This window comes from Dipteris shenzhenensis, chromosome 10 (assembly GCF_047967505.1).
Source record: "Dipteris shenzhenensis isolate YYH24624 ecotype China chromosome 10, Dip_SZ_1.0, whole genome shotgun sequence".
Classification (NCBI taxonomy): Eukaryota; Viridiplantae; Streptophyta; class Polypodiopsida; order Gleicheniales; family Dipteridaceae; genus Dipteris; species Dipteris shenzhenensis.
This window is the reverse complement of record NC_141605.1, coordinates 17,984,575-18,008,849: the sequence shown is the minus strand read 5'-3', so window position 1 is coordinate 18,008,849 and position 24,275 is coordinate 17,984,575. Positions and strand designations below refer to the sequence as shown.

Here is a 24,275-nt window from a genome sequence, read left to right as displayed (position 1 = left end):
CAGACTTTTCGAGAATGCAAATGTGTGCAATGCATGTAGAATTTGAATGCCAACTGGCCCTCCAATGGGGAAGAGCGCCCTTGTGAGAGTACTTGTTTCTATTTCGACCTACATGCAAGGTGGGAGAGAGGAGGAGATAGAGAGAATGCTACGTGAGATTCACAATGAAGGGTGATACCCTTGAGATCACTCAAGTGTCATCTTCCCATTTACACCTACCCTTATCCTATGACCCATGCACCTACCATTCAATGGACTCTAATGCACCCTTCCCTTTCCTATTGCCCCTAGGACCTAGAATGTGTGTGCACATCTTTATTACTAATCATTGGCCAATGTTACATAGTTTGGTGGTACTATTTACACCGCTTGATCGATCATAAATACAAACATATAACCGCACCATCAATTGGTGCCTAACAGTAATAAGGTTCTAATGATTATTAATTAACCAGATAATCATTTCTCTTGTCATGACAAGGATGCCCAGGACCTAGGCATGTTGATAGGGACGACGGAAGACAGCAATTTTCCATATTCAGATTGCGGAGACGTCTGTAGAAGACGTGGGCCATACTGAAGGATCTGTATGAAACAGATAATACGTCTCGGATCCTCACACTCTAGCATCAGTTGTACAAACTGGAGGGAGACAACGTTCATAACCAATTGACGAAGGTCAATGTGGTGAGGGACCATCTTGCTGGCAATTGGTCAGAAGGTAGACTTGAGTCAGGTGGCATTGTTGACACTTCACAAGCTACCTAGGAGTTTCAAGAGCTTTGTGACAACAATCACTGCGGGACAGAGGACCAAGCTTCTCACATTCGAAGAGCTTGGCCCCTTACTGTTACAATAGGAGGCTCGGGAGAAAGTGTTCAATCAATTGGATGAGAAAGCACTTGTGGCAAAGGACAATCCAGGCAATGACAAGTCAGGATTCCAAGAACAACAAGACCGAGGATGTAGAGAAGAAAAAGAAGATGAAATGTTTCTACTGCGAGAAGCTTGGTCACTCAGCTAAGGAATGTCGGAAGAAGAAGTTAGACCTAAATCAGAAGAGGGAGTCACTCAAACTCTAGTAGAGGCACGAGGAGATCACAGAGAGGATATGGTATCAAAAGATCTAGTAGTGGTGGTGTCATGTGCACGGATTGGTATCTGACGTGTACTAGGTACACAGAACTAGCTCAGGTTAGCCTGGGGAGGCTTAGAGCTAGGCAGGCTTGATTCTCGGGTTGAGTGGCAAGGGTACGAACTATTTATAGGTCTTCGCTATTTTTGGCGCCGGGGCCCGAGTCTATAAAAGAGGCCCAGGGGGTTCAGTTCTCAGTGTGCAGTTGGGAGCAAGTCTCGTTCCCAGGTGCAAGGTCTGATCCCGGATTGTGTCGCGGACGCGCGCCTGCATCTTAGCGTAGCCCAAGGCCCAGTGGCAGATCCAGGGCTTCACAGCGCCACCTGGTGGTATGGGACACCACGCTGGTTTGGGATCTAATTGGGAGTTCGTGCCAGTAGCTCAGCTCGTGGCTCGGAGGGGACATCTTTTGATTCGGGATCACATCCCGTAGATGTCACGGTTGGGTGGTGAGCAGCCTGCTCAGTTCTGATGTTGTGTGTGGTTGTTTTGCAGATCAGGGGTTTCAGGAGTGCTGGGACGTGTCAGTTGGTATCAGAGCCAACTCCTGAGGTAGGAACTTCTGATGCGAGAATTTTGACGGATTTCTCTTCCAGGTATGCCCTAAAATTCGAAATTTCCTGCTGCGTTTTTGCTGACTACCTGGGGTAGAAGGGGTGAAGAGATATCTGGAAAAGAAAGAAGAATAGGAGTGAGAGAGAATCGAAATCTCTGAAGGCTTTGGACAGAAGTTTAGAGGGAGGAGAAAGAGAGCAGAAAGAGAGCAGAAAAGAAGGAGCGATGTGCAGGAAAAAGACTGCAAGGGACGAAGGGATGCGGAGCATAGGAAGGGGCGCAGTAGGCGAGGCAGTAGAGGCGGGACAGCCTGTGTAATAGGCTGTCCACAGCCAGCGCAATAGGCTGTCCACAGCCTGCGCCTAGGGCTGCGTGCAGCCTGCGCAGGAGGAAGGTGCTTTTTCCGAAAAAAGCACCCCTCCAAAGCTGGAGGGGCTCAGGTGCTTTTTTCGAAAAAGCACCCTCCAAAGCTGGAGGGGGGCTCAGCCTTCTTTGGAAGCCTAGCTTCCAAATAAGGCAGCCCTGCACCCTATATAGGTGGGGGCTGGGTGCTAGGCTACCACAAGCATCCTCGAGTTTCGAGCCCCTACCTCGAGTTTCGTGCCCAGCCAGCCTCGTCCGTACAGCCTGCGCCCTGTTTCGATCAGCTCCCCTGCATCAGTCCTTGCCTGCGTCAGCCCTGCACAGCTCCCGCAGCTTCTGTACCAGTCCGTACAGCTCCAGCGACAGCCGTACAGCCTGTACGGACTGATCCGCCTGCTCCTGTACCTGCTGCTGCACCGAACAGCGACTGCGACAGTACCTGCAGCCACCGTACGGCCTGCGTCAGCAGCCGTACAGGCCACGTCAGCAGATCGTACAGCTTCTACTGCAGCCTGCGCATCCGATTTGCGGGTTCGGGAAGGCTCCGTGACTCTGGGTCTTCTGTTTCGCCAGATTTCAGCATCTACTTCCGTCAGCTTCATACGGGACGGTTTTCTTCTGCTCCATCTTCCTCTGTGCTTCGTTTCAGTCAGTTATTTCTCTCTGTTTGTAATCAAATCAGATTTCAGCCATGTCTGATGCTCCAAATCCTGAGTTCACTATGGGAGAGCAGGACTTAGATTATACTCCAGTGGGAGAGGATGATCAGGGTCTCTATGACGACCTGATAACTAAGAAAGCCTTCAGTGAGTTTACGACTGCTCTTGATGGTAAATTTGAGCAGGTCAATGCTAATCAATCGGGGTTGACACAGCAACTCCAAGGGATACAAGCAACTCTGACTCTTCTGGCTAGCACGGTTCAGGCACTCACGCATGTGGATGCCATGGCTTCCGTGCTAGGCCCGAATATCACTCCGGATCCCTTTCCAGGTGACCAAAAATCAAGAACAAAGGAGGTAGTTGACACTTGGTTGCACAAGTGGCAAGTACACTTCCAATTTCACCCCTATCCAGATGAGAAAAAGATTCAGCTTGCAGCAGGGTTTATGTCAGGTAAAGCCTTGCTTTGGTGGAAAGAACTCCAGCCTAAGCCTGATACTTGGACAGAATTTGAGGGTATCTTCAGGAAGGAGTTCCTGAAGAAGGAAGATGACTACGATATCGTCGGCAAGCTCAAGGCCCTCGATATGTCAAAATTGAATTTAACTTTTGAAGTTTATCTTCAAAGATTTAGGGATCTGCAAACCAGGGCCACTAAAATGGATCCTGTAACCTTGTTAGGTTTTTTCGTGGATGGTTTGCCAGACTCCTATAAGTTACAGATTAAGAATAACAAGTGCACAACATTGCAGGAGGCCATGACATATGCGCGCATATATGATGATACCATGGCCGGTACCAAGGCAACCACACTTACCGAAACGAGTGGAAAGAACAAACGCAAGTTCTTTCAGCATCCAACTGGTATTGGGGAGACGAAGTCTACGGACAACGCCTCCTGGAAAAGCTTAACTCCTGCGAAGAATGGTAAGACCCGTTTCCTTCGCACTCTCAGGCTCAAGAAAGAAGGCCGGTGTTTTTATTGCGAGGAGCGGGGCCACACAAAGAATGAGTGTCCTAAGCGGAAGAACCAAAAGTTGGTGCTAGGACCGAAGCTCCAGGCGGGTCCACGTACCGCAGCCAAGGGAGCCAACCAAGTTACGATGACAGGTATTTCAGTAAATGTCATTACCTGCCCCCTTTCTTGTAATTGTACCTTTAATACTTCGTTGTTTGGTTCCCATGATCTTTTCCGAGTTTATGGAGAAGTTAGGGACCAACAGGTTCACATTCTCTTTGATCCGGGCAGCTCTCACAATTTTGTTAATTACAAATTTGTGCAGAAGATGGGGCTGTCCACAGTACCTAGCGACCACACCTACGAGGTGCAGCTTCCAGCTGGGAAGCAGTTTTGGGATCGCAAGGTTGAAGCGCTTCCCATCCGGATTCAAGCCTACACAGGAGCTCTCACATGTTATGTTATGCATCTAGAGCATGTAGACTTGCTGATCGGGATAGAGTGGTTTAAAACCCACAATATTCAGATCGGATGGACGGAGCATACGCTTTCTTTTGTAGACAAGGACACCCAATTTTGTATTCAGTGTGATAAGATTCCCCCTTCTCAGGGGCCTATTGTATCTGCGATGCAGCTTCGGAATATATTAAAAACTTCTCATTATGATGTCTATCAGTGTGTTTTGATTCCACTTTCTTCATTTGTTGTTTCGGTAATTAACAAGAATGAATTAAGTGTGTTTGAACACCGTGAATTGAGAATGTTGTTATATAATTTTAAGGACGTATTCCCAGCTCAACTGCCGGAAGGTTTACCTCCAGAACGGGCAGTAGATCATCGCATAGACTTAGTCCCAGGGGCTCAACCTATCAGTGTACCACCTTATAGGATGAGCCAGGTAGAGGAGGATGAGTTAGCTATCCAGCTTCAGGATTACCTGAATATGGGCTATATCCGCCCAAGTAAATCACCTTGGGGTGCACCTGTCCTCTTAAGAAAGAAGAAAGATTCTTCTTGGAGAATGTGTATAGATTATAAACGATTAAATAAAGTTACAATTAAGAACCGCTATCCTTTACCTCGTTCTGATGATTTGATAGACCGTTTGGCCGGAGCGAAGTATTTCACTAAGATTGATTTGCGTACGGGTTATCACCAAATCCGTATCTATGCTAAACACATAGATAGGACCGCATTCCGGACTAGGTATGGTCATTACGAGTTCCTCGTATTACCTTTTGGTTTGACCAATGCTCCTGCTACTTTTCAGCAGATGATGAACGATTTGTTCAGAGATTATCTGGGCAAATTTGTAGTCGTGTTCTTAGATGACATCTTGGTATATAGTAAAACGCTTGAGGATCATATAGGACACCTCCGGGTTGTCTTACTTGTTCTAAGACAGCATAAGCTTTATGCCAAGATGAGTAAATGTGACTTCTTTATGAAGGAGATCATTTACTTAGGACACAAGATTTCTTCTGAAGGTATTAGCATTGATCTGGATCGTATCCAGAAGGTTTTAGAATGGCCTATCCCTCAGACTGTGAAACAACTTCGTTCTTTCCTAGGATTTACGGTATTTCTTCGGAAGTCAGTGCGTGATTATTCACATATCACGGCACCTTTGACCAACATATTGAAAGGTCGTGGACGCAGGTCTACTCAGCCGATCCCTTGGAATGATGCAATGAACAAGGCTTTTGAAACCTTGAAGTTATCTATCAAGGAAGCACCCGTTCTTGCATTACCCGATCCTACCCGGCCTTATGTTTTAGAGGCCGATGCGAGCGATTATGCGATTGGGGCAGCTCTATTCCAAGAGGGCAGACCTGTAGCTTTTGAGAGTAAGAAGCTAGACGACACCCAGTATCGTTGGCCCACACTTGAGAAGGAACTTTATGCGGTAGTGTATGCTCTCAAGGTTTGGAGACACTACTTGTATGGTTCAAAGTTCCTTGTATTGACTGATCACCAGTCAATTAAGTATGTTGTGATGGTTCAGAATTGAGAGGAAGGAAAGCTAGGTGGGCAGAGCTAATGCAGGATTTTGATTTCGAAATACGTTATCGTAAGGGTTCGTTGAATAGTGTGGCGGATGCCTTAAGTCGAGTTAAGTTTGTAAATGCTTTGTCATTTACGGAAATATCCTCAGACCTATTTCAATCCTTGAGAGGGCTATACGCAACTGATAGTCATTTCAGTTCTTATTGGCAGAGAGTCCAGGATGGGAGCTCCATGGTTGACCAGGACTCAGGGATTGTGCCACCTAGGATACAGGCGGCGGGAGGTCAGTGGATGATTAGGAACGGCTTGCTGTTCCGGAATGAAAAGATTTGTGTGCCTGATGTTCTGGACCTTAAATCCAAGATTCTCTGGGAGTGTCATGATGCTCCTAGTGCGGGACATCCAGGTATACATAGGACTCTGTCTCTTGTGAAGCATACCTTTTATTGGCCTAAGATGCGTGCATTTATAGAGAACTATGTAGTAGGTTGCCGGGTTTGTCAGGTTACTAAGGCTGAACGCCTTAGAAGCGCGGGCTTATTACAGCCATTACAGATTCCAGGTAATAAATGGGAAAGTATTTCCATGGATTTTATTACTGGTTTACCTCGAACGCGCAAGGGTCATGACTCTATTTGGGTCATAGTCGACCGTTTGACAAAAATGGCTAGATTCTTACCTACAAGAACAACTATTTCAGCTGTTCAGTTGGCTCACGAGTTTGTGGACCACTTGTTCAAGCTGTATGGTTTGCCATCTGACATAGTCAGTGACAGGGACTCAAAGTTTACAAGTAACTTTTGGACACTTGTATTTGAGAAGTTGGAAACTACTCTAAGTATGAGTTCCTCGGATCATGCACAATCTGATGGCAGTACAGAAAAGGTCAACCACTTGGTTGAAGACATGCTTCGGGCATATGTATCTAAGAGACAGTCTTCATGGGAAGATTATCTACCCATGATTGAATTTGCTTACAACAGTGCAAAGCATTCTAGTACAGGTTATAGTCCTTTTATGCTTATGTACGGGTTTCAACCTAAGTCACCAGTTATGGTAGGATTAAAAGGGATTCAAAATGATGCTGCTAAGAACTTCTTGCTAGATATGCAGGAAATGTTGCAGTTTGCCAAGGAGTCTATTAGAAGTGCCCAAGATCGGGACAGATTTTATGCTAATAGACATCGTTCACCCAGAAAGTTCTCTGAAGGAACGATGGTATATTTGAGAATTCCTAAGGAATCCAAGAGCCTAAGTACTGGTTTGGTTCCGAAATTATCCCCCAGATACTGTGGCCCATTCAAGGTCATTAAAAGAATTGGACCAGTTGCATATCGACTAGAATTGCCTCCTGATGTTAAAGTACATCCAATCTTTCATGTCAGTAGACTGAAAGAAGTATTGGGTGCAGATGATCAACTTGTTTCTCCTCATGAGATAATAGAAGTTACAGATTTGACTTTTATTCCTCACGAACCTGAATCTATTCTTGAATTCCGTGAAAGACAGATTCGAAATCGTACTATCACGGAATACAAGATTAAGTGGAAGGATCGTGTTGAGGAGGATGCAACATGGGAGACATTACAAAACCTCCAAAGAACATTTCCAGATTTCTTAGCGAACTCAGGAGTGAGTTCTTAGAGGAGGGGGAGTATGTCATGTGCACGGATTGGTATCTGACGTGTACTAGGTACACAGAACTAGCTCAGGTTAGCCTGGGGAGGCTTAGAGCTAGGCAGGCTTGATTCTCGGGTTGAGTGGCAAGGGTACGAACTATTTATAGGTCTTCGCTATTTTTGGCGCCGGGGCTCGAGTCTATAAAAGAGGCCCAGGGGGTTCAGTTCTCAGTGTGCAGTTGGGAGCAAGTCTCGTTCCCAGGTGCAAGGTCTGATCCTCGATTGTGTCGCGGAAGCGCGCCTGCATCTTAGTGTAGCCCAAGGCCCAGTGGCAGATCCAGGGCTTCACAGCGCCACCTGGTGGTATGGGACACCAGGCTGGTTTGGGATCTGATTGGGAGTTCGTGCCAGTAGCTCAGCTCGTGGCTCGGAGGGGACATCTTTTGATTCGGGATCACATCCCGTAGATGTCACGGTTGGGTGGTGAGCAGCCTGCTCAGTTCTGATGTTGTGTGTGGTTGTTTTGTAGATCAGGGGTTTCAGGAGTGCTGGGACGTGTCAGGTGGACTGAAGAACTCGAGGAGGAGGAGCAGGACAACCCAGTGCCAGCTCTGAAGGCATCTTCAGCCAAGGCACCTCCATCAGAGAAGAAGCTATCTCAGTGGTATTTGAAGACTTTAGCCGACTCACGAGTCACTAACATTCCCAATAGCAATTCTGGAGTGCAACGATCTCAACGCAATGTGAAGAGTCCCTTCGTGAACTATGCAATGGTGGCTTAGTTGTAGGAGCCCAGATCCTTCGAGGACACGAGGGATATCCCAGAATGGCAAGATGCTATGCAAGCAAAAATGGACGCCAGTCTGAAGAACACCACTTGGGATTTGGTGGACAAGCGTGGTTTTGGCACCTTGATCCCAGGACGAGCGCTTTGGGTGGGCTTGAATATTGAGGGATCCCGCATCGGCATCCTCAATATCTATGCCCTGACCGACCTTAGATGGAGAGCCGCTTTCTGGAGCTCTTTGACAGACTTATTGCCAGAGATGGATTCTTGGATTGTTGGAGGGGATTTCAATAACCTTGAGGCTTTAGAGGATCAGCAGGGACGGGGCCCAGAGTTCCTCGGTATAGCTTAGGCAGAGCAGGCGGAATGGGACTCTTGTTCGCTGTGGGAGGTCGGGGCAGTTGGAGGGAGCCTTCCTTTTGCAGATGGACAGGGAGCCGAGACTTCTCTTCGAGTTACAGGAGGGAGGGAGGCAGACTTCTGGAGCGATTGGACCGTTTCTATGTCAGTGATTGGGCGATAGGCAGAGGTGGAGAGTCAGGGGTGGTTCCAGGGACGACCCTCTCTGACCATGCCCCAGTCATCCTAGTCCTGGACTCAACCTCTCATTCCTTACCTCCACGCTCGTGCCGGATCCCAGACTCCATCTACTCCAGAGCAGCGGTTCGCAGCAGGATAGTGGACCTGTGGGAGCAGGATTGGGACCCCATGAGGGATATGGCAGCTTAGGTAGCTCAGGTTCTTGCCGAGTCTAGTCTCATATGTCAGCAGGAGGCGATTCAGGTCAGGCAACAGTGGTGGGCGAAGGAGAGGGGTCTCAGACGAGACCTTGCCTCGATACAGCGGATGCGGCAGTCTTCTCCAGGCTCTGAGGAGCTCAGACGACAGGAGGTTAGAGCCCGAGCCATGTTAGAGGAGATCACCCAGCGACGCTCAAAGTTCTCGTTTCATGCTTCCAAGTCCTTTTGGGCTAGGAAAGGCAACAGAATGTGCAGAGAGTTCTTCAGGACTCATGGCCAGAGGTCAGCAGGGGAACAACTTCGATCTCTTAGAGCGCAGGATGGTAGTGTCAGGACAGATCCAAAGGAGGTCAGGGACTTGGCGACAGATTTCTATAGATCCCTGTTCCAGCAGGAGCCCCCAGACCCTCGTGCCCGCTGACGCAGGGAGGAGGTGTGGAGGTATACACCGTCGCTCGTGCAGCCTAGCATGAGTGAAACCCTTCTCGCCCCTTTCACCGTGGCAGAGATGCAGGATGCTGTGAGCACTATTGATGGGCAGAAATGCCCAGGTGAGGATGGGCTCTCTAGAGCTTTCTTCACCACCTTCTGGGAGCAAATCCACCAGCCCTTGCTCGCAGCCTTCCAGCATATCTTCTCCAGTGTACAGATGCCAGAGAGCCTTGCGACAGGCTTGATTTGCCTCATCCCCAAAGGGGGGGACCGTCAGGAGATCAGACAGTGGCGCCCTATCACCCTCCTCCCGACTGCCTATAAAATCCTCGCCAAGATGATCAGTAGCCGCATCCGACCCCTGCTACATGATCTGATCCATGATACCCAGACTGGTTTTGTCCAAGATCGCAGCATTTTGGACAACATCTTCACATTCTCAGAGGCGACGGAGTGGGCCCAGCATAGTGGCCAGCACCTTGCCATACTCCTTCTTGACTTTGAGAAGGCGTACGACAGGGTAGACTGGTCCTTCTTGCAGGGCACACTTTCTCGGTTCGGTTTCCCGAACGAGTGGATCAGAGGTATTGCTAGCCTCTACAGATCCTCCAGCCGGGTTATCATCAGTGGTAGGATGGGGGAGAGATTCACCCTCGAGCGCTCGGTACGTCAGGGCTGCCCGCTTGCACCCTACCTCTTCCTATTTTTTGCAGAGGCCATGACGCACTTCCTACGAGCCCGTACCACTGGTCTTCGAGGGATGCGCCTCCCTATTCGGGACGATGCAGAACTTCTGGACTCCGAGTATGCAGACGACACGGCCCTGTATGTGCACGATGATATCGAGTCACTGGAGCGAGTGAGACTGTCTTTAGAGGTTTTTTGCCTAGCCGCTGGGGTGAAAATCAACTGGCATAAGTCAGTTGGTTTTCTTACGGATCCGGGAGCCAGCTCTTAGTGGGGTATTTTCCTGGGGTTTCGTTGGATCCCTAGAGGACAGACGACACGTTACCTGGGATTCCAGGTAGGGCTGGATATCACGCTGGCTCAGCAGTTCCTACCAGTCCTAGTTTCCATACGACGGAAGCTAGCCTTCTGGCACGGCTCGGCTATCTTTGGCAGGCAGGGCCCTTGTGGTCAATCAGGTCCTTCTAGCCACCGCTTGGTACGTGGCATCTTGCTGGTGTTTCTCGAGATCGTGGGTAGCCTAGCTCAGGAGACTGGTGTGAAACTTTCTGTGGTCTGGCTCAGATGGTTCTGGCACCACCAGAGCCCGTGTCGCCTGGCAGACGGTCATTCTCCCCCAGACAGAGGGTGGTCTTGGCATCATAGATCCAGAACTGCAGAGTCAGGCATTACTTGGCAAGTTAGTCATCCGCGGTCTGACCCCAAGAGGGCAGACGTGGAAGCTCTTGCTTCAGCATGGTCTCAGCGCGTGTATCCCCCAGAGAGGGGGTGATTGGCAGCCGTCTATCCAGTGGATTTTCACTTCAGCCCCGCTGACTCAGCCCCGTTCCCCCTTCCTCCGCGGCCTCGTCTCGGTTTGGAGGAAGTTGCGGCACAGCCTCTCTCAGGTTCCCCCCAGCTGCCGAGAGGAGATAGACAGACAGCCCCTGATCTGGAGCAGCCAGGTGACAGATGATACAGGTCGCCAGCTTGGAGAGAGATCCCATATCCCATGGGCGCTCTGGGCGCGTGGGCCTACGCGCTCGCTCCGGGTTTGAAGGGACGTCTATAGCCAGTTGGGCCCAGGCGAGCTGGCAGCAGCAGTAGGTACGGCACGTGGGATCCAGGCTCGACGAGCGGAGATTGATGCTGCCATTCCTGCAGGTTGGAGGATTCCCATGATCACCAGACAGCTCCTCCCAGGAGATGAGAGGTGGCTAGGGCAGTTCACACCCCGTGGCATTCCTTTGGTTGTTGCACGCCTTTTCTCGGACTCCTCGATTCACTTCTTCTCCATCGCCGATGGTAGCCGTCTCCAGAGCAGAGAGGCCATGATCGACCCCCAGCTTCCCTGGCAGCGCCTTTGCATCATAGGGCTGCAAGGGAAAACGTGGCATATAGACCCCCTGATTGTTCAGGACCAGGACTGGAGACTCTGGATTTGGGAGGGCCGCTCCTTGACAGAGGTGGAGTGGGACCCAAGGGACTGGCGTTGGCCACCACTGGAGACCTCAGAGAACCCTACCTCCTTCTTCTCATACAGCGCGCGTACCGGTAGGCGTGCTCTTGGGGCTCTCCAGCGCAAGCTACCCACCCAGGCACATAGTTGGTATGCCCAAGGGATATCTTTGGTTTTTCTTCGTACATTCTGAAAGACTCTTTGGGCAAGTTGGCGACCGAGGAAGATCTCCTACTTTCTTTGGATGGTGGTCCATAAGGGGCTACCAGTTGGGAGATGGCTGAGGCAGATGGGGCAGGAGGGGCACTGCCAGATGTGTTTTCAGGAGGAGTCGTCCCTGAAGCACTGCCTTTGGAGCTGCTCGCATGCTCAGACAGTGTGGAAGGGAGTCATGGGGATCTTAGCGAGGGCTGCACCCGAGCTAGGACCGCTCACTTGGGGAGCCGTTTGCTGGTGCAGCACCAGGGTGGGACATCACTTGGCTTATGAGTTCTCTCGGTAGGATCCGGTTTTCTTCATCACGCAGGCCACCTGGGCATACATGGACAGCTTCCCTTGGCATCTGACAGAGATAGATGCAGGAGCGATGACTCGGCACCCAGTTTGGGAGATCATAGGAAATATTGTAGGCTAGCATATCTGGACTTCCAGATGCGCGCAGACCTTAGGAGATCAGGCTTCTTCTGCTACCCAGACCCTTGTGAACATCTGGAGCACCATCATTCACACGCTCAAGGGTCAGTGGGATCAGATTCAGGGGGATACCCGGGTAGGGAAGGAGAAGCGACGGCGCTTCCTTCGCGACTGGGACCATCAAGAGCTGTTCTTCCAGCACTCTGCTTAGAGTCTTCAGTGGCATTACTCCCCCCCACCGTGGCTGTTTGTCCACACTCAGATGATTATGCCCTAAGAGGCTTGTAATTATTTTGTTACCACGAGCTGTATCCGTTTTGTGATTACAGCCCGCTGGCCTTTAGGCCTTCTTGTACTCTCGTTTTCAAGCAATATAACTAGCACTACTTTTTGCAAAAATTATTTACTAAAAGTACCGATTGATCAGCATAGGCAGAAAGCTAATTAATAAAAAGGTTGCACTCTTCTTATGTCAAAAGTCCCAATCCTGGGCAGGTCTAGGATCTCATAACTCGGTGCCACACATTTCCGGTGTTTGGCAATGATGGCACGGATCCGATGAAGATATGGGTGCCGGGCACAGGGTCTTGGGGGCCTGGGCCTCCGTGACCTGGATATGGTGATGGCTCGGTCCAAAATCACACCCCTAGAGTGTGGCAATCTGCCTGTGTGTGATAAGGTGGTGGTGGCGCCAGGGGTTTCTGATGGTGGGGAGGGCATAAAACTAGCTGAGGTGCTGGCAGTGAAGAAGTCTCTGAGTGTACTTTGTCTGGGTGGGGCTGGTCTCGGCTGTCTGTCTCCCAACAAAGTCTCTCCATGTCGCTTGAGCTATGATAAAAACAAACCCAAGCATTTTTTATCTTCGTACTCCATCACCCTACGGAGTGGGCCAAAATAGACAGTGGTATCTTCCTCGGATTTCATAATATAGCGTGCATCTACATACGTAATGCTCCTCTGTCTCCTCCTCCTGCTGGCATAACTGACATATCCGATCCTGAGGGGCTGTGTGGGTGTATCTCCCTGTCTCTATCCTCAACTCATGTGATGAGGTTTGAATTTGGCCAATAATTCTACGTAGCCCGTGAGATAGGTGTGTGTCCATGTATGTTGGCCTGGCTATAAGTTCATCTGGATATAAATGAAGAAAATGGCTCTAGTAGTGTGCCATCTTCTTCCCTAAGGGCTCATGTGGTCTAGTCCAGGTTCTCTCAGTCTCCAACTTTACAATATCAGCTCTAATGATCTTGTTTCGGTCATGGCGAGACATGTCTAACTTGGGACAATCCAAACTGTATATTGAAAGGGTGGGAGTGCATCCATTGTCAACTCATGCTCTACAAACCATCTCTGTAGCTGAGAATACCAGCACCATGTTCAACCCTCCTCTGCTAGCTGCCTGGATGATATCATAGCCAACCGTGCATATCTGGAGCCAGGTAGATCCCACAATCTATGTATGCAAGTTACTGCCTGGAACAGAGCCTCAGTCACTAGTGGAGCAGCTGCTAATTCAGCTCGTATTATCGGATGTGGTACAGATGACTTGCTCTGGATCATGCAGGCAATCAATGTCACTAATGGCCTTTCCAATCTCCTCCACTCAGTTGCACCCCCTACACTGGGGCCCCATATAGCTGCACCATAAAATAGTGTGGGCACCACCAATGCCTCAAACAACCATAATTTTGTGTGTGGCTCTTGGAACTGTACATGTGCACATTGTCTCTCTAGTGCCCCCAAAGCTGCATAGCCTCTATCCAATCTGGCATCAATCGTGGATCTCAGTGAAAATTGTGGACCAGAAAAGGTCACCCTGAGGTACACATAAGATCGTACCTGCTCTACTGTGTCATCTTTGAAAGTGAACTGTTGTGCTGAGCGCGTCACCCAAGCCTGTGTAGAGAAACTAAGAAACTGATCCAACACAGAGGGCACAACTAAAACAGCAGCAACCGACATCCAAGTTAACTTTGTAAGTGTAAGCTAGTCCAAGGAAAGTAGAATCCACTGTAGCAACCATGAGCAAGAAAGCGACTTTGAACACAAATAATTCATAAGCAAATGAAGTGACTAGACTCTCAGCAGTAGACAAAATAAAAGTGTCCTACGTGCACTATCGGTGAAACAGTGAATGACAGAAGATTCCACCTTTGTTATTTCACTCAATTGCAATAATGCCAAAGACTGAATTTAAAGAGGAGGCATCTCCAGGGCAGCACATCAAATGGTAAAACTTTTTGAGAGCCAAAATCAGTAGGAGAGACTGTTGAATCATGTGCAGAGACTTGATCATTTCCTGATTCTGCAAACGAGTATGTTTTCTCAATTTTGAAACAGACCAGCATCAAGCACTTCCCATCACAAATGGACACGATGATAGCCCAAATCTGTAATCCCCCAAATCACCACTCCTAAATTATTGGGAGTACTTGAGCCACAAAACAACCGAGGCAATATACGAAACAGGACTAAGGCACATGAACTGGAAAAGGGCCAAAGTCATTTTGCTGGAAGAGACAAGAAACAGAGTATGGAAGCACTTGCGAGCAGAGAGAGATGAAGATTTTCAAGACAGGTGAGGGTGCATGAGCAGCAACAACGGAAGACTATAAGTTTACCTTTCATGTTCGCATCCTCAACTACAACTATCCCTTTTCGCTGACGTTCAGCGTTATCAATCTCCTGCGCAAGCGCATGAAGTTCCTTGCCTTCATGCTTACAATCACCTGAATGGACGGAATATCAGCACAGGTTATCATTTTCACCTACTCTACAAAGCTTCGTCTATCACTCTTCCCTCACCTTCCATGGTCGATTCCCCAACTACAATGTCTTGCACAGCATACGAACCACATGTGACTTCATTCTCATTGGCATGCGAACCACGGACGGCTTCATTCAAAGCATCTTTCGATTGCCCTGCGATCAATGAACTCAACACATGAATACTTGAAATACGATACAACTACAAAGATTGAGAGGTCAACAAACATATCACGAACCAGAAGAAGCTTCATCGTCACATGCGTCCGCTTTTGGTTCCGCAAATTTCATCAATTCTACTTCCAAAACCAACACAAACAGAGGCAATCCGTCAGGAAATTGGAAATGAATCATCACGAAAATTAAAAATAAGAATCATGAAGAGAAATGAATATGAATACGACATTGGCTCTGACGTGTCTGGAAGGGGCTGCTACCTGAGTCCATGGAGTCACCAAAAGTCTCAAAGTCGGCCATCGCTCGACAGGAAGAGAAGGTTGTAATATGAGACCTTCCGCGTGGGGGCAGGCCAAAAACGTTGGGATTATGCATAACTTAGGAAGTAAAGTAGTATACCATATCTTCAATCAAGCAAATTTGCCAAATTCTATGCTAAGGAGAATAACTTTTCAATGCGCAGGCTATTTGAAAACAAGAAAAGAATCATGATTCGCCAGATACGGATGGGAATCATGTCGCGGTAACATGCTCGGCATTAGTTACGCTTGAACGCGCTCTTAATGCTGATTGACAAGGAATAAGACTCGTGTACTCGCTTGCTGTCTCCTCCAATCTATGAAGATGGTTTTGTGCACAAGGAGCTTCGATTCCTCGGATTTTGCGAGGAGATGCACAGGCGAGCGAGGAGATAGGTGAATTGGAAACGCTCCCAATTTTACTTTTTTCAGTTTTCGAATAAACATTGTTATTATGACAAGCTAGGCAGTTCCAGCTGCTGCAGCGATGTATACACTCCACTCCAACTCAAACGGCTTCGATCCACGCTCCAGGTTTAACCATCGACTCTCTTTTTCCTCTCCTTCATGTCTTCAGTATATTCTTCAAAGACGAACTTTCCTAATAGGATACCCAAATTGCCCTGCGAGTATAGAGTTTGGTAGGCACGAGAGGAATGCCCTAGGATCGTTTCCTTTCCCCTATTTGATGAGGACTGATTGGGCCAAGCTTCCCGAAGAGGTGACCAATAAGGGCTGTTATCCACGGAGGGTATATGTGCACCGTCAGAGTGGTCTTGCTATGAATGAAGACTGCCGTCGTGAAAACTTGAATGAGGAGATCGTCGGTCAGCTGGGTCCAGAGACTGATGTTGCTACCTATGCCTCACTTTTGAGGCGTTGCAACAGTGCCACGGCTCTCTCTGAGGGTAAACGTGTGCATGAACATATGAAGATGCGTGGATATACCGGCAACAGATTCCTGAGCAACCTCCTCATTCAAATGTACAGCAAGTGCGGGTCCCTCGAGCATGCACGTGCTGTATTTGACAAAATAGTCTACAGGAATCTGTACTCTTGGAATATTATGCTCAATGCCTGTGCCCAGAATGGGAGCCTGGATGATGCGAGGGCAGTGTTTGCACGGATGCCACAGCGGGACGTGGTCTCCTGGAGTGCCATGATTGCCGCATATGCCCAAAAAGGGCATGGCAAGGAGGCCCTGCAAGTGTTTGGTCAAATGGTGGCTGAAGGCTGTGAGCCAAACAATATCACCTTCGTCTGCGTTGTGGATGCGTGTGCCACTCTTGCAGCCATTGAAGAGGGTCGAGAGATCCACACTACCATTGCTGGCAATGGATGGGAGTCGGATGTTGCTGTAGGGACATCCCTCGTCAATATGTATGGCAACTGCAGAAACATGAATAATGCGAGGGCAGTGTTTGCAGAGATGCCACAGCGGAATGTGGTCTCCTGGAGTGCCATGATTGCTGCATGTGCCCAGAATGGGCATGCGAAGGAGACCTTGCATCTGTTTGGTCAAATGCATGCAGAAGGCTTCGAGCCAGACACGATCAATTTCATCTGTGTTGTGGATGTCTGTGGCAGTGTGGCAGCCCTAGAAGAGGGGCAAATGATCCATACTGCTATTTCTGGCCACAGTTGGGAGACAGATGTTGTTATGGGGACAGCCCTCATCAATATGTATGGCAAGTGTGGGAGCCTGGATGATGCGAGGGCAGTCTTTGCGGAGCTGCCACAGCAGGATGTGGTCTCCTGGAGTGCCATGATCGCTGCATGTGCCCAGAATGGTAATGGCAGGGAGGCCATGCAACTCTTTTGTCAGATGCAGACAGAAGGTGTTGAGCCCAACAAGATCACCTTCATCTGCGTTGTGGATGCATGTGCCAGTGTAGCAGCGCTAGAAGAGGGTCAAGTGATCCATACTATTGTTGCTGGCAATAGATTGGAGTCGGATGTTGTGGTGGGGAATGCCCTTATCAATATGTATGGCAACTGTGGGAGGCTGACTGATGCGAGGGCTGTCTTTGCAGATATGCCACAAAGGAGTTTAGTCACCTGGAGTGCCTTGATTACGGTTTGTGCCCAGCATGGGTGTGGCAAGGAGGCCCTGCAACTGTTTGGTCAAATGCAGGCTGAAGGATTCGAGCCAGACAAGATCACCTTTATTGGTGCTGTGGATGCATGTGCAAGTGTGTTAGCCCTAGAAGATGGTCGAGTGGTTCATGTTACTGCTACCGCAATTGGATATGAGTTGGATGTTGTAGTTGGGAATGCCCTTGTCAACATGTATGGAAAATGTGGGAGCCTAGATGATGCAAGGGCAGTGTTTGGAGCAATACCACAGCGGAATGTGGTCACCTGGAGTGCCATAATCGCTGTTTATGCGCAGAATGGGCATGGCAAGGAAGCCTTGCAACTGTTCGATCAAATGCAGGCTGAAGGCTTTGAGCCTAATAAAATCACCTACATCTCTGTTCTCACTGCATGCAATCATACAGGTCTGGTTGCTGATGGGAGGCGATACTTTGCATCTATGGATGAAGACCATGGCATAACCCCCTCAGTGGAGCATTATTTGTGCATGGTTGATCTCCTTGGGCGCAGAGGACTTCTGCAAGAGGCAGAGGACTTGATCATGAACATGCCATTTGACCATGTTGCTCCAGCATGGTTGAGCTTGCTTTCATCATGTAGAATTCACAATGATGTAGAGCGGGCTTCTCATGCTGCCTGTTTTATATTGGAGCAAGACCCAAGCAGTGCTTCATTGTATGTATTGCTAGCAGACATCCATGCTGACACAGGTAGGTCAGAGGATGTGGTGAGGTTGAGAAAGCAATGATTCATAAGAATGTGAAAAATGTGCCAGGTTGCATTGAATTATGTGGTGCATGTTGTTAGAACACAGCATTCGAGAGTAGAAAATACATGCTGAGTTGCAGAGGTTGATTAGGCACATAAAGGAGATCTTGCACCTGTTTGATCCAATGCATGCAAAAGGCTTCAAGCCAGACCATAGCAGTCATTTGCATTGTAGACGTGCGTTTGAGCAGCGGGTTGAAGTAATCCACACACTTTCTCTCGCAATGGGTGAGTTGGATGTTGTTGTGGGGACATCCCTTGTCAATATGTATGATGACTGCAGAGCTTCCATGGTCTTCTGGAGTGCCATGATGACTGCATGTGCCACTGTTTGTTGAGATGCAGACAGAAGGCATTGAGCTAAGCAAGATCACCCTCATCTTCTGTGGATGTGTGTGTCAGTGTGGCAGCCATGGATGAAGGTCAAGTAATCCGTACTGCTGGTGCAATGGAATGGAGTCAGATGATGTGGGGAATGTGTTCATGACAAATGTGGAAGCTATATGATGCAAGGGCAGTGTTTGCATAAATGCGACAGTGGAGGATGGCCTCCTGGAGTGCCTTCATTATGGTTTGTGCCTAGAATGGCATGGTCAAATGCAGGCCAAAGGCTTTGAGCCAGACAGGATCAGCTTTATCAGCTGTGCAGATGTAGACAAGTACGGTTGCTGCAAAAGGGATTTTTTTGGATGTTGTGACGAATGCCATTGTCAACTTGTATGCAAGCTAGGGAGCCTAGATGATGGAAGGGCAGTATTTGGACCAAAGCCACAGCAGCAAGGCTCCCCGCTCTGTGCGCCCAGAATAGGCATGGTTCTGCATCTGTCTTGTCGATAACCACCTGGTGGGAGCATTGTGTGTGCATGTGCATTCAAACACCTCAGTGGATGATTGCATTCTTCTTCTATTCCTTGGTACTTGTAAAATAAAATAAAAGCTAGATGCACTTGCAAACGTAGCCCTGCAGTTATCAAGAAAATGTGAGGGGCTTGCAAGGTACTAGATGGAAAATACGGTTCAGATTTTCTCTTTTCCTAGACCAAAATGGTGTCCTAAGAAAAAGTGGGACTTGGGATATTCCCATCTTTTCCTAACACAAACTGTTCCATTTTTAGAATTTGTTATATTGTTCATTATAATGAATTCTTTTCAGTTTGAAATATGAGAGACAGAGACAGAGACAGACAAAGAGAATTTTGGAAACTAAGTGGGGAAGTACTAGTAGCACAAATAATTGTCACATGCAACCCTAATATTTTCCAAATACTCTTTTGTTGTCCAATCCCAATTGCCCAAGAAACAATATGCTCTGTATGTAACGTGGAGCATCTTTTTGATTCTAGAGTACTAGGTAAACCACCATTTGCCAAGTGTTGTGTTGCATCCATCAACCAAGTCTAGGAAGACAATTGGAGAAGGTATTCAAGTAGTGCAGATAACAATCATGCAATAATAGCATTTGTAATGCTCATTTTTTGTATTATTAGAGGCTTTGTTTCTTCAACAATTTGCCATCTATCATAAACTTATCCTTTTCATCTCTCTTTGGTTGCATGATAGCTTTCGTTGCACATTTCGTGGCCCTATAATTGAGGATCTTATATGGCTTTGTTCTTTACAAGCTTCATTGTGGTTATTCATCCTTTTAACATCATATGTTGAACCCAAAGGGTGGCTATGGTGTCATATACCAAACGTTTTGTATACGTTTTGCTATCAATGTTATGCTTCCCAACATAGAAAACAAACTTGGGAAACCTCCTTTGGAGATTGCTTAACCTTTTCCATGTTGAACTCTCTTCAGGTCTATCTTTCCACTTAACCAAACATTCTTGTCATATTGTATGTCGTGTTCTTTTGCCTTGTCTATTTAAAAATCTTTTGGGTACATGTGGTAAAGTAGCAGGTTCAGTGAGTTCAACTAGTATTTCATTTTCAATGAGATTATCATCTCCTAACTTTTTTTTTAGCCTACTAACATGAAAAACTGGATGTACTTTATTTCCTTCTAGCAAGTTCTCCCATTCTCTTAAGTATTGTGAATTGTCTAATAGAAATTGGAGGATATAATCTCTCACACCTCTCTTTGACCTTCAGCTCAAAGTACACTCAGAAAACACTTAATAGATGATCACACAGATACTATGAATCCTCAATAGAATAGCACATGAGAGAGAGGCAAAACTCAGAGTATGTTCTTCCACAGAGTGTGGGATAGACAAGCTCCAAGTGAGCACAAAATAGGCAGCAAGGATGTTATCTAAAATTGTTGAGTATGCTCTGTGATCTTCTCTCTCAAAATCATGTTGCTTGTGTGTAGAGGCTTCAGTCCTGTGGATGGGTGAATGGAGTGAGTGAGGGGGGCTTTAGATAGGCCATGTCTTGGGCTCACAAACCGACTAGCAGGGGATTGACTCCCTACTTGCATACCTGAAGGGCACCCAAATCCATGCTATAGGGTTGGCTATCTAGGCCGACCAGGAGATGACCAGGCCAACTTGGTCTGGTCTATAAATAGGCCCTTTTGCAGGGCTCTTGGGATGCTATACAATGCTCTCTTGCATGCCCTCTTCAAAGACCCTGTTGCTGCTGTTCCGGATGTGGCGCCTCCAAAATCTACATGCCGCCTTAGACCCAAGGTATGTCTTCTGGGTATCCCTCCCCAGTCCCCTATCTTCTCTTGCATGCCCCCTTGTCCCCTCGAATTGGGGGCTCATAGGTGAGGACGTTGATATTATAACACCCCTCTCAATGACACAACTGTGGGTTGATCCCCATGCGTTGAATGAGGTGCTCCAACTGCTCCCTAGGGAGCACCTTTGTGAAGACGTCTGAGATGTTGTCAGAGGTTGTATAGTACATCATCTCCTTAATCTCATCAATGATGAGCTCTCGTACGAAAAGGTAGTGGACTTTGATATGCTTCGTCCGTGCATGGAATACGGGGTTCTTGGTGATGACAATGCAACTCTAGTTGTTGCACATGATCACAGTTGTATCCTCTTGAGTCATGTCCATGTCCTTCAGGATCCACTTGAGCCACAACGTCTCGCATTCTGTTGTGCACACATCTCTGTACTCTACCTCTGTTGATGAAAGGGTAACAGAAGGTTGTTTCTTGCTTAGCCACGAAATGGCCCTAATGCAAGTATGAAACAATACCCTATAGTAGATCTTTTGGTGTCACCATCACTTGCCCAATCATTGTCACATAATCCACCAACTTGACACCTTTATTGTATGTAATGCCATAGGTTCAAGTACCTCACCACCCTCATGCTTGCCTCCCAATGGGCCTTCCTGGGTTGATAAGAGTGGCCCTACTACAAAGGAAATATCTGGCCTAGTGTTGGTGAGATAAACTAGAATACCCATCATTCATCGAGTTACTATGATGCATCAACTGGCTAAGACATATCATGGACGCTTAGCTTCAGACCAACCTCCATGGGAGTGATTGCCACCTTGTAGTCTTCCATTTGAAACCGCTTGAGTAACTCCCTACAATATTTCTCCTGAGAGATGAATATGTTGCTCTTCTCCTGCTTACTTCGATCAAAATAATGGAATCCCCAAGTTTGTCATCTCAAATTTTCGCATGAGAAGTTTCTTGACTAGAGCAATTTTCTTTGAGTGGTCTCCTTTAACCCTCTCTCAGTAAAGACAGAGGCTTGCCTCAGATGGGCTCCGCTGTAGCCCAATCTTCAAAAATAACTCGTCGATCATGCCCTTGAGGCTTGTTTCACCCCATCCAACTCCTTCTTTAGCTTGCATACCTTGGATGAGGACCCTGGAAGCCCAGTGGCTGATCCACATATAATTCCTCCAGGATTCCATGCGGGCTTTACGTCCATCTGAAACATAGGCCATCCATGATGGGCAGCCAAAGCAACAATAGTGCGTATCGTCACCATCTTGGCTATGGGAGCAAAGGTCTCATCAAAATCAAGTCCCTCTAACCTTTTACCACCAATCGTGCTTTGTATTTGTCCAAGCTCCCATCAGACTTGAAGTAGAGTTTATACACCCATTTGGTACCAATTACCTTCCGCTTGGGCGGCTTGTCCACCAAATCCCAAGTGGTGTTCTTCAGAATGGCGTCCATTTTTGCTTGCATAGCATCTTGCCATTCTGGGATATCCCTCATGTCCTCGAAGGATCTGGGCTCGTACAGCTGAGCCACCATTGTATAGTTCACGGGGGGACTCTTCACATTGTGTTGAGATTGCTGCACTCCAGAATTGCTCTTGGGAATGTTAGTGACCCCTGAGTCGGCTAAAGTATTCAAATACCACTGAGATAGCTTCTTCTCTGATGGAGGTGCCTTTGCCGAAGATGCCTTCAGAGCTGGCACTGGGTTGTCCTGCTCCTCCTTCTCGGGTCATATCCTCTCTGTGATCTCCTTGTGCCTCTACTAGAGTTTGAGTGACTCCCTCTTCTGATTTAGGTCTAACTTCTTCTTCCGGCATTCCTTAGCTGAGTGACCAAGCTTATCGCAGTAGAAACATTTCATCTTCTTTTTCTTCTCTACATCCTCGGTCTTGTTGTTCTTGGAATCCTGACTTGTCGTTGCCCGGATTGTCCTTTGCCACAAGTGCTTTCTCATCCAATTGATCGAACAGTTTCTCCTGAGCCTTCTATTGTAACAGTAAGGGGCCAAGCTCTTCGAATGTGAGAGGCTTGGTCCTCTTTCCCACAGTGATTGTTGTCACAAAGCTCTTGAAACTCCTAGGTAGCTTGTGAAGTGTCAACAATGCCACCTGACTCGAGTCTACCTTCTGACCAATTGCCATCAAGATGGTCCCTCACCACATTGACCTTCGTCAGCTAGTTATGAAGGTTGTCTCCCTCCAGTTTGTACAACCGATGCTAGAGTGTGAGGATCCGAGACGTATTATCTGTTTCATACAGATCCTTCAATATGGCCCACGTCTCTACAGACGTCTCCGCCATCTGACTATGGAAAATTGCTGTCTTTCGTCATCCCTATCAACATGCCTAGGTCCTGGGCATCCTTGTCGTATTGTTAGGCACCAATTGATGGTGCAGTTATATGTTTGTATTTATGATCGATCAAGCGGTGTAAATAGTACCACCAAACTATGTAACATTGGCCAATGATTAGTAATAAAGATGTGCACACACATTCTAGGTCCTAGGGGCAATAGGAAAGGAAAGGGTGCATTAGAGTGCATTGAATGGTAGGTGCATGGGTCATAGGATAAGGGTAGGTGTAAATGGGAAGATGAAACTTGAGTGATCTCAAGGGTATCACCCTTCATTGTGAATCTCACGTAGCATTCTCTCTATTACATTGCATTCTCTTTACCTCCTCCTCTCTCCCACCTTGCATGTAGGTTGAAATAGAAACAAGTACTCTCACAAGGGTGCTCTTCCCCATTGGAGGGCCGATTGGCATTCAAATTCTACATGCATTGCACACATTTGCATTCTCGAAAAGTCTGGTTCTTCACGTTTGGTATCAGAGCTGTGATAGTCCATGACCGAGATGGGAAGAGAATGAGGAAGCAGTGCGAGGGTTGACATAGGTCGTTGTTGTGAATCGGGAAGAAGTGAGCAGCATGCAAAATTGTGGTGGATGTGACAATGCAGGCACTTCTGCACAACGAAAGGACGCAGGAAGTGGTGGGCTGGCGCTCCAAACCAAACAGTGGACGACGTGCGAGAGCAAGAAGCAAAGGATCTGGGAGTGACGGAACAATGAAATTGAGCGACGAAACCTTGCTTTGGGACGCATTTGCTACAAATATTGTTTTCTACACATACCTTGAATTTCGGGTTGCAAACAAATCTCTCCTTCCCTCAAACCTTGAATTTTTGAGGGTCTAAGACAAGGGCTTCGGTGGAAAATTTTGCTCTTGGACGGGGAATGGGATGGCCTAACGGGGTGACTCCCCTCCTGTGTGAATGTACCCTTAAAATCCTTAAACCGTGAGGAAAAGAGACCCCCTCGTTCTCCCAAATGGAAAGTCGGATTGGAACAAGATTTTAAGGGGATGATCCACCCACCAAGTCTCCCCTATAACAGTATCTAGAGCTCTAATCCACTCAAAATAAGTAGCCCAAACAGAGTGTACAAGTTTACAGCAAAAATACAAGAAGAAAAGCGTAAAAGAGTAAGAAAAGGTCAT

The 24,275-nt window shown here is 47.7% G+C and overlaps 2 protein-coding genes and 1 pseudogene across 3 annotated transcripts in view; 1 reads left to right on the top strand and 2 right to left on the bottom strand.

The window, feature by feature from the left end:
- The window catches only part of LOC147897500 (uncharacterized), a 36,181-nt gene extending 20,026 nt beyond the window's left edge, over positions 1-16,155 (bottom strand). Inside the window, exons 1-5 of one of the 2 annotated variants that reach the window (XM_087380561.1) lie at positions 15,220-16,155; positions 15,022-15,081; positions 14,822-14,938; positions 14,638-14,745; positions 14,074-14,406 (exon numbers count right to left, since the gene is read on the bottom strand). In XM_087380561.1, the coding sequence (XP_087236687.1) occupies positions 14,378-14,406; positions 14,638-14,745; positions 14,822-14,938; positions 15,022-15,081; positions 15,220-15,334 (429 nt within the window). In that variant the 5' untranslated portion in view covers positions 15,335-16,155 and the 3' untranslated portion in view covers positions 14,074-14,377. Of the gene's footprint in view, positions 1-14,073; positions 14,407-14,637; positions 14,746-14,821; positions 14,939-15,021; positions 15,082-15,219 lie in introns of those variants that run through there. The other variant, XM_087380562.1, reaches the window with a different exon arrangement.
- Positions 12,461-13,978, bottom strand: LOC147897501 (uncharacterized; annotated as a pseudogene).
- Positions 15,947-18,103, top strand: LOC147897499 (pentatricopeptide repeat-containing protein At2g13600-like). Its single transcript, XM_087380032.1, has 3 exons — positions 15,947-16,677; positions 16,846-17,335; positions 17,651-18,103. Exons 1-3 carry the CDS (start codon positions 15,947-15,949, stop codon positions 18,101-18,103), a joined length of 1,674 nt encoding a protein of 557 aa, XP_087236158.1.
- Positions 18,104-24,275: the final 6,172 nt, after the last annotated feature.